A 12810-nucleotide genomic window follows, 5' to 3' on the forward strand; every position below is an offset into this window, starting at 1 on the left:
TTGCTTTTTACTGTGTAGCAAATTGTCCTTAACGTTCCAGCCAATAGGTTTACGTTACAAACCTGTCATTTATAGTTTTAATAAACTCTCAACTGTTACACCACAGCCACCGCCTGCCCCCCTCCTGAGTGTGCAACCATATTTGTCTGATGAGGTCACTCACACTCTTCATCATTACTAATCTTCCACAGCAGGAATCACATTTCTCCTGGAGATGATCAGCACAGTTAACAGCTGGTGAAACTTCTTAAAGGAGAAATGTGTTTGATGACAAAGAGCTGCTGTTTCCATCACTCGTGGTTAAACAAGCTCACGTTCTTATGAACAGTTTGACAAGCAGGTCAATGCGATTCATTCAGTGAAGCTCTGTGTGCTCTCACGTGCTCTTGGTCACTACTCAGGTTTCAAGTGTCGACATCATGCATGAGCAGAATCTACAGTCTTGTAAAAACCAGCATGTGTGTGTGTGTTCTAATGTGATATTTACAGTATATGTAAAATAAACATTTCTGTGTAAATATTAATATAAATTCACACAATAGGAGTGTATAATCACAGCTATCAGATAATAAGTGTGTTATTATAACAGATGAGTGGATCAGTGAGCAGGGCGCTGTTATGTAGTCAGGCAGGTTTTACTGGATGGATTTCAAGATTCTTCTGGGTGTGTTTGGTATTGTATGTTCAAAATACTGTACATAGTTTATTTCAACAGGTTCGTGGGTTTTTGGACAAACGACAGAAAGGTGAAGAAGTAGCAGTAGTATATTTCCCAGCATGCCCTGCTGCTGTTTTTGTAGTAAAGGCAGAAACATTTTCAGCTAAAATTCAGCTCACACAGATAAATGCAGACTCTCTAACAGGACCGTGACTTAAACAAACAATGGGACTCTTGTTCCGAGTCATTAAACATAGCAAACTGTGATGTGAAGCATAACAATCATGCCAAGTGGGCCACTGGGACCACTGGGACCACTGGGACCAGAGGAATGTCCTGATAAACTGCTGAGATGCAACAACAGCACCTTTCATCAAACCAGTCGCTGACAGGAAGCTGATGTAACGATGATGGTGTGGAGTCCTCAGTAAAAGACTTCCACAGAAGGACAAACATGCCCCTCCACAGAGACAAGTCAGGGCAGGGTGGGGTGCACCTTAAATGGGACGCCTCAGGTCGGTGTCGTTGGTGTGTGATGAGCTGCTGTGTGCTCATTTCTAATCATAAAGAGGAAACATGCTAACAAACCACCGTATGATTCATTCAGCCACATATTTTAGATGTTTTGCTCTCTGGTGTCTCCTCGGTCACTGTGTGCTCTACAAACAATCCTTTTCTCAACAGTCTGTTTACACAGTGATAATAACAGAGAGGACACTGTCTCTGAACACAGAGTGTGACAACATCTATTCATAGCTTTACATATAACTCTGTGTTTTTACATATGTGGTAGTTTTCACACGTGTTTAGTAATTTATTTGTTTTGGCTGGGTTGGTGTGGCCTGACTGAGGAGAGAGTTTTATATTTAGAAACCATCACATCCTCTTAATTATTGCAGTCTTATCAGAAACCCACGGGTCCTTCAACACTGCTAACTTGTTCAGGAAGAACTAAATCTGCTCTGACTCTCCTAGCTCCCTTCCCCTTTCTTTCCCGTGATCTTTTCCACACTGCGTTGTGCACTTTGCTGGCCTTTCAGACGTGTGGATATTATGCAGATCAAGGGCACAACTTCACAGATGTGTGCTTGCACAAAGCAGAGATAGCAGAGAGGGTACTGAGCGCCTTATTCCAGTCAAAGATGGCGACGTACTGTTGATGAGTCATGCTGCTCGTGCATTCCTCTCGCCTGCTGTCCTGTGGGAGGAAGTCTGCCGTCTGCAGCTTCACACACATTTCAAACAGCAAAAAACAGATCAACAGATTTCTGTCTTTAGCCCAGAAAATCATTACATCATGCATAACAGATGAGTTTAGCAGCAGGCACACATGTGTGTGGGGTACTCTGATAAGTGTGTTTACCAGGAAGTTTAATTAAATCCTCAGAAAGGCAGAGGAGGGCAGCAGCCAATGTCCAACGAGGAACACACCAGAAGTGTTTTCTCAGAAGAGTAAATAAAAGAACCCTCAGCAGGCTGATGAGGAAGTGTTTTGGTTTCCTAGTTTGCAGGTATTCCCCCCTCGTGGCAGCTGTTGTATGTGACCTCTGACTTTGATGATGTATTTTTATCTCCTTTGCTTCCTTTAAAGAAAATCTGCTAAATTGTTAAACTTTGAAACAGTGAAGGTGTGAGAGATGCTGGAGAGACTGGTGCATGTCTGACAGTCTGAACATTGGACTGCAGTGCTTCCTTATCGTCCTTTAGTTACTGTGACTTTAATAATCAGAGTACACATGTGTTCCTGATTCATGTTTCCTGTTGAACACATCAAAGTGTTTTAAGATCTTTAGTGTCCTTCTAAATTTGTAAAACTTTACTTAAACATGATCCTGATTTGTTTTTGGACTCTTTTGGTTTGTGTTTGAACCGACAGGAACCAAAAGGACTGAATGGATCCATCTCCATTATCCATGGCTCACTGTGAAAGTGTCCTGCATGCTGAAATGTTTAAATTAGCTCCTTCAGAAATAATAAGGACTGTAGATAAGAAAAATGGGAGGCTTTATACTGACATGTTCTGTTCAGTGAGAAAAGCTCGACATGAATCCACTTTGATGATGTCATGTTGTGTAAATAGTATTTTGTGATGTCGGAGGCAAAGCTAGCTAAGCTAAGCTTAGGAAGTTAGCTGCTATGTAGCATAGCTTGGAATACGTTAGCATTAGCAATATATCTGTGAAGGTTCTCAGTCGTCCAGGTCGCCGTAGTCTAAGGAGCTCGGAGAGCACATCCTGGGCCTTTTGACCTCAGGAAATCACATGATATGGTGGGGCGAGGTTTCACAGCGGGTTCACCTGAAACCTTGGCTGATTGTGACCCACAATCCCCTGTTTTCACAGCTTGGCTCTTGTGATTAGGTAGAGGATCAATAGGAGGTCATTGACCCTCTTGAGGACACTCCCATAGGGGTTCAAATCTGGGACTTTCCACCAGTTGCTCTTAGAACTAAAGAAACTTCTCAGATGAAACGTCTTCAAGAAACTGGAGTCCAGACTCAAAGTCCAGACGCTTTCCAAGCTCCTTAGGTTAGCATTAGCAGCGTTAGTCAGCTGTATGTAGAAGCTCACCCAAACCAAACAGTAATTTATTTCAAACATTTAACCAAAAACCTGCTGATGAGGAAACTGATAAATCTCAGTGTGTTTTAAACATTCTTTTGATCTGCTTCCTTTGTTTTCATATTTTAGTTTGTTAAAATTAAGAGTTGGACAGATTAAATAAACACGCTGTGGTCTTTCTCTTCCTGCAGTTCACTGATTCAAACTTTCAAATGCTATAAAAACGTTGCAGCAGATTAAACCTCGTCAGTTTGTGCTGGCACAGCTTCACAGACTGAAGATGGTACGAGAACCGACTTGCCATCACCAGCATATCTACTGTTATACGATTAAGCTCAGAAGATGAAGCGTGGAAGTACTGACCTTGTTTGATTCTGTAAAAAGTCACAAAAACATTAGCGTCTGCTGTGCAGGAAGAAAACTTATTTTTACAGCGAAAAAAACTCTAAACTTCTGAGCAAGCAGCGAGCACGCTGCCACGGGAATGTGACATTCACAGAGAAACCCCAGGATCCCGGACACTGTCATGACGCTGTGGCACCAGGCAAACCAAAAAGTGGATGTGTTCTACTTTTCCTTGTTCCCTGGGACTGATGAGGCAAATCACTGAGAAAGAACTGCTGGAGTTTGACATCACACAAGATTTTTACCACCACACTGCACAGGACCTCTTACCACTACTGCTGCTGCTGTCTGTCTGCAGCTTGTTTCCCCTGATGTCTGTTTCAAACAGCCTTTCATCATTTTCATCATTTGTGTCTAACCTTTGTTTTTGCTGAATTTGTGCTGCAAACATCTCAGAAGGTGAAACTGAAGAGCTTACAGAGTTTTTCTCACAGTGAATAACTTTGAGCCGAAACGATTCAATTAAATTCAATTTTATTTATATAGCGCCAAATCACAACAAAAGTTGCCTCAAGGCGCTTCATAGATACAGAGAAAAACCCAACAATCATATGACCCCCTATGAGCAGCACTTTGGCGACAGTGGGAAGGAAAAACTCCCTTTTAACAGGAAGAAACCTCCAGCAGGACCAGGCTCAGGGAGGGGCGGGGCCATCTGCTGTGATTGGTTGGGGTGAGAGAAGGAAGACAGGATAAAGACATGCTGTGGAAGAGAGACAGAGGTTAATAACAGATATGATTCAATACAGAGAGGTCTGTTAATACATAGTGAGTGAGAAAGGTGACTGGAAAGGAAAAACTCAATGCATCATGGGAATCCCCCGGCAGCCTACGTCTATTGCAGCATAACTAAGGGAGGATTCAGGGTCACCTGGTCCAGCCCTAACTATATGCTTTAGCAAAAAGGAAAGTTTGAAGCCTAATCTTAAAAGTAGAGATAGTGTCTGTCTCCTGAATCCAAACTGGAAGCTGGTTCCACAGAAGAGGGGCCTGAAAACTGAAGGCTCTGCCTCCCATTCTACTTTTAAATAAAACTGCAGCTTTTCTGCAGTGAGGTTAGAAAGGAAACAACACGTGTGTGATGTGGTGAACCACAGACACAGTTTCCTTATCCAGGATGATTTAAGGAGTGTGCAGTGCAAACACAATCTGTGTGAGATTTATTAGCTACAAAGTCAAAACACTTACTGTCACTCAACTTTACATACGCTCATTAAATGCTTACAAACTGCTAACAGTCTTCATGTTTGGCCTTTAAATAAAAGCTGCATGCAGTCATTGCATGAATGTGATTGAGTGAATAGAGTTTAAATGACAGTAACATCCTGTCTGAATAGAAGCACTGGACTGTTGTTTCCAGGCTCTTTATTATGAGGCTACCTCATCTCTGCAGGCAGCTCTGTGTGTCTCTGTCAGCCACATGCTCTCACTCTGTGTTCTCGTTCTGCATCTCTGTGTCTGAGGCCAAATCCTCCAGCCTTTCTGGGGGAATGTCCATAAATGGACATTGCTGGTGCACACCACTACACCCTCCCGACACCACTTTAGCCTCATCAGGGGGAAAACAAACAAAGCGGGAGCAGCCGCCCTGCAGCAGTATGCTCCCAGGAGCAGCATCGCACAACTAAAAGGCCAATTAATGTCCCCAGGCACCATTTTCATGGCTCACATTTAGCAGATGGTTATCATTAAGTCATCTGTGAAAATACCAAAGCACTTTACAATGCCACTATTCATTCACACACTGGTGGAGGCAGCTACGGTTGTAGCCACAGCTGCCCTGTGGCAGACTGACAGGGGCCCTCTGGCCAACACCAGTACGATGCAGTAGGTGAAGTGTCTTGCCCAAGGACACAACGACCAGGACAGAGAGCCTGAGGATCGAACCGGCGACCTTCCAGTTACAGATATGCTTCCCAACCCCCTGAGCCACGGTCGCCCCGTGAAATGCTTCCACAGCAGATTTAGGAAGTACAGACACCCAGAGCGGCGTCTGCATGAAGCCGTGGCTGCAGCACGTGTCTCTTGTTTTAAGCTGGGTGCAAATACGATGAGTGAAGCTGCAGCTTTGTCCATGCTGCAGCACAGCTATTCATCTCCATGGCAACGTTTAAAAATGTGTGTGGGCGTGGCTCCAGCATGTGAAATGTTTATCACATCACGAACAAATAAAAAGGACCTGCCTGCATTTACACACTGAAAGTTACTTTAAACCGTTATTCACCATGTACACATCCTCACAATAACATGTTAGCAGAGGCCATGACTGAGGAGGCACTTCCTCTGTGTGTGGGGGGGTGTGTGGGGGGTGCACACAGGCCCTTCACTGGTAACTTTGGTTGTGTGGAAAACGTCTCTTATAAATAAAATGAAACAAGTACACCAGTAATCAGTCACAGCACGCACTGCAGAAAAGAAAGAGCTGACAAAAACCACACTGTGTAAAACCACACTGACATAACCACATGTCGTTGTGCGACAACCACAATAAGTAGCTCCCTGCTTTTTGTATTTGGTGACTCATCGTTATGTTTTGCCTGGTGGGAGTGACGACTCGCTGGAACGCTGTTTGAATGTGACGCCTAAATATGATGAGAAATGTGCTCATTCGGGCCCAGCAGCATTACAGTGTGAACCCTGATGTTACCAGGTGCAGTGCTGTCGGCGTGTGATTGGCTGAAACACCTCAAAGAAGAACGCGATCTATTTAGCATCAACAACGAGCTGCGACCATAAAAACACAGAGAGCTTTTCCTGACCAAGGACCCACATTCCTCCTCCTTCCCCTGAAACTGTCAGTGTCACGGTCTGGGTGGAGAGTGTGGTGGTGTTGCACAGATGTGGCTTTTATGTGCAGTCCACAAACTGTGGAGATCGTTGTGTATTTGGGATCATCGTCCTGTTAGAGCTGCGGAGCTGAAGTGAAGTCGAAGAATTGTGATGACAAAGAGTCTGAGACGCATTTACACAAACACACACAGGAAACTGTGAGGAGGACTGCCCCCCCCCCCCCCTCCTTTGTTCCTCTGATACTGATGCTGGTCTGACTCACTTCTTCCACCAACAGGGTCTCTTTTAGCCCCGCCCTCCTGCTCTCACCCTTAAACACCCTTAAACACCACTGATCTTATGTTAATGGGTCTGCTGGTTCAGTAGGTGAACTGATCACAGCCACAGACCAACAAATAATAACAACAGACAGGTTTATGAAAGATTGCATAAAATTTATTGCTACCATTGTGACATAAGTTCATTTGATAGTGTCATGGTCAGCAGCATATCAGCACCGTCAGTCAAACATGGGAATGATTCGAACTGTGGAGTATAAAGACATTTCTCCTTATTGGCTCCTTCATTTGGCCTCAGCAGGACTTTGAGATGTGAGGGAGGCTGAGATGATCTGTGGACCAGAGGTTTGCAGACATCAGAGGTCACTGTGGGAACAAAAAGAAAACAGCTGCATTTTGATTTCTGATCACATTTCTGATGAAGTCGTTTCTTCAGTTGTCAGCTGCTTAAACCAGACTAAAAATCCCTCTGAGCTTCATTATATGCGTCACAGCTCCAGCAGGTGACTTCCTCCTACTGACCTTCAGCTGCCGACCAGCACACAGCAGGCAGCAGCAGCTACCACGAGCCCCCAGAGGCTCCCGGGGTCAGCGGCAGAGTTAAAGGGAGGTCCGGCCTCTGAAACGACAGAGCAGGAGACAAAGTTAGCAGCTGGCACATCGAGGAGCGCACAAAGAGCCGTGTGTGGCGTAACGCAGCGTTCTAACACTCACCCACAACAGTAACGTTATAATCAAACATGAGCTTTTTGTTTTCTTTGTACATCTCCGCTCTGAAAACGGCGCTCTTCCTGATGTTGGAGATAGTAAGACAGCCAGACGACTGGTCGAGCTGGAGTCGTCCAGCATATTCCTCTGAGACTCTGCTGATTTCTCCCCCATCACAGAGGAGGAGGGTCTGGTCAGAAGCATAAATCCAGAGGATATCGTCACTATTGAGCCCAGTGAGTCCGGTCTGTAGAGTGACCGAGTCTCCAGGCCTCACCGCCAGATTCTGGATATTCTGACTGATTACGTCTCTCAGAAGAGTGAGAACTGAAAGGAAAGAGAGCAAGGAGAAGATGAGGGGGGGGGGGGGGGGGGGTCACAGGATTATTATCTGCATATTAAAGCGGTTTTCCACTGCTGTGCACTAGTGTGGTGTGAGAGGTCATCAGGTGTGCTGTGGGACCACTTAACTGGTCCAAAAATGATAATTTATCATTACTGCACTGTGCTTTCAACGGAGTGACTGTGGGTGGAGCCTGTGTGCGACAGGTGGAGATGTACAGCAGTTTGAAAAGTACAGAGTCTGAACTGGAAAAAATAATAATGGATGAGCTCACTGCTGGTGAGGGGAACAAACAAAAGGCAAAAACGGTGAGCTCGAGTCAATGCAGCAAACGTTATCTTTCGTGTGGATTTACTTCCACTGCACCGGTGTTGTGCCAAAAAGTGATTTCCAATGTTTCTGTGTATTTTTTCTGTGTAATATCTTTACATATGTTCGTAAATAGACTTCGGTGAACAGCGTTTACAAAGGGGTTATATAGAGAATTAAAAAATTATCAGTTTTTCAAGTATCTTTACAACTCTGTGTTATTGTACTTACATTATAACCAATCCGCTCCTTTATCCCCACTTTAAATATTTTTACAGAACTATTGTAATATTTGAGCCATTTCTGCTGTCCTGTTGGCCAGCTTACTCTTACAAAAGACATTTTTAATGTTAATGAGATTTTTTTAACTGCATAAATAAAGGTTATATAAAAGTCACTGCCAAAAACTGATCGCGGCTTCTACCTTGTTACACGAATGTTGTTTGTGGCTCAAGATGACTTTATGTCATCCATGAAGGATGCATTTGACATGTTTCACATATTATAGCCCAACAAGTTACTTATAGCAGTTTAAATACAAGCAATCACTTTTTGGCACAACACCGGTATGTTCAGTGTTTGTGAAAAGCTCTCCAACAGCGCAAGAGTCCCAACCAAGCTGAAGCATCCGTCACGCGTGAACACGCTGACCAACGGATAATGAGAAGAAACACGGGGTTTGGAGCAACTCCGAACAGACGCTGGTTTAAAGCTGAGCTTTGTTCATAAACCTCTGGACAGTTTACTGACATTTTAAAGCTTCTGTTTCTGCTTCACAGCCGGTGCGAGCCGCACACGTGACTCAGGCGAATTAAAGTGAAGGTGCGGCAGATACATTACCGTTAACGGGCTCTGAACCCGCTGTCGGAGGCTCAGAGCCTGCTGGGCTCCTATATCTAACATTCTCCTTTATGCAGGAGCAGCGCAGCGAGGCTGTGGTTTAATACAAAAAGTCTTTCTTTGCCAACCGGTTGTCGGGTACGCACGGCGGTAGCTCCTGGGCATTTGGAGATGAGGACCGTGACAAGCGGACCTCGGAGTCAAAAGTTGCTCTTTAGTCAAACCAAAGGCACAACAATAACGCAGTAAAAGCTGAAGAAACTACTCACATGCGAGAGCTGCGATCCATAAAGGTATTGCTCTGCCGCTCATGATGTATCTGCACGTCTGCGCCGCTCAGAGTGGAGACGGCGCTCCACCACGGCCACGGGAGGAGGAGGGAGGGAATGCCAGGACGCGCTGTCATTATGACATATATAAGGAACGCCACCCCTCGTCTCTCTCTCGTCACGTCTCTTTCATGCACTTGTTACCATGCAGGAATGAGAGGAACGTGAAAGAGACACGACGGGTGGCGTTTAAGCTGGTGAGAGTGAGAGCACGCTCCGGCATCCCCGGAGGAAGAGTGTTGGGAAACATTTGACATGTTTCAAATATTTGAGGCTAAAAAGTTATTTATAGCAAATCCTGGAAATCAGGCGTGCATCGCTATGAGCAATGAAATGATGTTTATATGGATGCAGCCCATCGTGAAAATACCCACGATAAGATGTTCACTGTGTGTGGTTCTGCAAATTAACAAAAGAGGGGATTCGGCTACTCTGTTCAATAAATGAAGCTCTAACTCTGTTTTCTCAGAAGTTTCTTCCGCTACTGCATTTATGAAGGAAGACCGGACTACGCTTAACCTCATCCCTGTTCACAGGGCGCCCCCTGGTGGCAGCAACATAGAACGATCGATGATTAAGATGACCATCTTTTTTAAATTTCAAATTCAAATTTTATTTGTCACACACACACAACCATACACAGTATGACATGGGGGTGAAATGCTTGTAGCTGTACAATGCCCGACCATTAAATGACAGAAAAAAGTTTTACAGTATTTACAATTTACAGGTTACTACAAAATTTACAAATTAACTTAGAAATTTACAGTAAAAAATGTGCAAATAGCAGAAAGAGATTATAAAGATTATAAATTATAGGAAATGTGTGGTGATGTGTGGGAGAGTCCAGTCCTACACCTGGTTCAGGGCCTGAATAGCCTGGGGGAAGAAGCTCCTCCTCATTCTCTCTGTTTTGGCCTTAAGGGAGCGGAAGCGCTTCCCAGACCTCAACAGTGAGAAGACTCCATTGTTGGGATGGGAGAGGTCCATCATAATCTTCCTGGCTTTGGACTTGCACCGCTTGGTGTAGATGGACAGCAGGTCAGGGAGCTCTGATTGAATGATGCGTTTGGCTGAGCGCACCACTCTTTGCAGATCTCGTCTTTTTAGGGTACGTGTTTGTAATTCTCAAACACGTACCCTAAAGCAGATGACTCGTAATCTGGAGAGGAAATGGCGTGTCACAAATTTAGAGGATCATCATTTAGCCTGGAGAAATAGTTTGTTGCTTTATAAGAAAGCCCTCCGCAAAGCCAGAACAGCTTACTACTCATCACTGATTGAAGAAAATAAGAACAACCCCAGGTTTCTCTTCAGCTCTGTAGCCAGGCTGACAAAAAGTGAGAGCTCTGTTGAGCCAACCATCCCTTTAACGTTAACTAGTGATGACTTCATGAACTTCTTCACAAATAAAATTTTTATCATTAGAGAAAAAATTACCAATAATCATCCCACAGATGTAATATTATCTACAGCTACTCTTAGTACCATTGATGTTAAGTTAGACTCTTTTTTTCCAATCGATCTTTCTGAGTTAACTTCAATAATTACTTCCTCCAAACCATCAACGTGTCTTTTAGACCCCATTCCTACAAAACTGCTCAAAGAAGTCCTGCCATTGATTAATTCTTCGATCTTATATATGATCAACCTATCTCTAATAATCGGCTATGTACCACAGGCCTTCAAGGTGGCTGCAGTTAAACCTTTACTCAAAAAGCCATCTCTAGACCCAGCAGTCTTAGCTAATTATAGGCCAATCTCCAACCTTCCTTTCATATCAAAAATCCTTGAAAGAGTAGTTGTCAAACAGCTAACAGATCATCTGCAGAGGAATGGTTTATTTGAAGAGTTTCAGTCAGGTTTCAGAGTTCATCACAGCACAGAAACAGCTTTATTGAAGGTTACAAATGATCTTCTTATGGCCTCTGACAGTGGACTCATCTCTGTGCTTGTCCTTCTTGACCTTAGTGCAGCATTCGATACTGTTGACCATAATATTCTATTAGAGCGATTAGAACATGCTGTAGGTATTACAGGTATTGCACTGCAGTGGTTTGTATCATATCTATCTAATAGACTCCAATTTGTGCATGTAAATGGAGAGTCCTCTTCACACACTGAGGTTAATTATGGAGTTCCACAGGGTTCAGTGCTAGGACCAATTCTGTTTACATTATACATGCTTCCCCTAGGCAGCATCATTAGAAGACATAGCATACATTTTCACTGCTATGCAGATGACACCCAGCTCTATCTGTCCATGAAGCCAGATAACACACACCAATTAGTTAAACTGCAGGAATGTCTTAAAGACATAAAGACTTGGATGGCCACTAACTTTCTGCTTCTTAACTCAGATAAAACTGAGGTCATTGTACTCGGCGCTGAAAAGCTTAGAAATATGGTATCTAACCAGATTCTTACTCTGGATGGCATTACCTTGGCCTCCAGTAACACTGTGAGGAACCTTGGAGTCATTTTTGACCAGGATATGTCCTTCAACGCACATATTAAACAAATATGTAAGACTGCGTTCTTCCATTTGCGCAACATCTCTAAAATTAGAAATATCCTGTCTCAGAGTGATGCTGAAAAACTAGTTCATGCATTTATTACTTCCAGGCTAGACTACTGCAATTCATTATTATCAGGATGTCCAAAAAACTCACTGAAAAGCCTTCAGTTAATCCAAAATGCTGCAGCAAGAGTACTGACAGGGACTAGAAAGAGAGAGCATATTTCTCCTGTTTTGGCTTCCCTTCACTGGCTTCCTGTTAAATCCAGAATTGAATTCAAAATCCTGCTCCTCACATACAAGGTCTTAAATAATCAGGCCCCATCTTATCTTAATGACCTTGTAGTACCATATCACCCTATTAGAGCACTTCGCTCTCGCTCTGCAGGCCTACTTGTTGTTCCTAGAGTATTTAAAAGTAGAATGGGAGGGAGAGCCTTCAGTTTTCAGGCCCCTCTTCTGTGGAACCAGCTTCCAGTTTGGATTCAGGAGACAGACACTATCTCTACTTTTAAGATTAGGCTTAAAACCTTCCTTTTTGCTAAAGCATATAGTTAGGGCTGGACCAGGTGACCCTGAATCCTCCCTTAGTTATGCTGCAATAGATGTAGGCTGCCGGGGGATTCCCATGATGCATTGAGTTTTTCCTTTCCAGTCACCTTTCTCACTCACTATGTGTTAACAGACCTCTCTGTATTGAATCGTATCTGTTATTAATCTCTGTCTCTCTTCCACAGCATGTCTTTATCCTGTCTTCCTTCTCTCACTCCAACCGGTCGCAGCAGATGGCCCCGCCCCTCCCTGAGCCTGGTTCTGCCGGAGGTTTCTTCCTGTTAAAAGGGAGTTTTTCCTTCCCACTGTCGCCAAAGTGCTTGCTCATAGGGGGTCATATGATTGTTGGGCTTTTCTCTGTATCTATGAAGCGCCTTGAGGCGACATTTGTTGTGATTTGGCGCTATATAAATAAAATTGAATTGAATTGAATTGAATCGTCTGTCCTGCTTGGTGCTGTTCCCAAACCAGGTGCAGATGTTTCCGTCAGGACGCTCTCGATGGTGCAGCAGTAGAAGT

The 12810-nt window shown here is 43.9% G+C and overlaps 2 protein-coding genes across 2 annotated transcripts in view; one reads left to right on the plus strand and one right to left on the minus strand.

Annotated features, from left to right (window-relative positions):
- LOC146516107 (uncharacterized) overlaps positions 1–12810 on the plus strand; it is a 96968-nt gene that overhangs the window by 65458 nt on the left and 18700 nt on the right. The gene's annotated exons all lie outside the window — the stretch shown is intronic.
- LOC146516110 (uncharacterized) lies at positions 6796–9293 on the minus strand. The gene is made up of 4 exons (XM_085162080.1): positions 9162–9293; positions 7407–7727; positions 7215–7311; positions 6796–7058 (listed from the first exon to the last, which is right to left on the minus strand). Exons 1-3 carry the CDS (start codon positions 9202–9204, stop codon positions 7217–7219), a joined length of 459 nt encoding a protein of 152 aa, XP_085018206.1. The 5' UTR covers positions 9205–9293; the 3' UTR covers positions 6796–7058; positions 7215–7216.

This window comes from Neolamprologus multifasciatus, chromosome 6, assembly GCF_963576455.1.
Source record: "Neolamprologus multifasciatus chromosome 6, fNeoMul1.2, whole genome shotgun sequence".
Lineage (NCBI taxonomy): Eukaryota > Metazoa > Chordata > Actinopteri > Cichliformes > Cichlidae > Neolamprologus > Neolamprologus multifasciatus.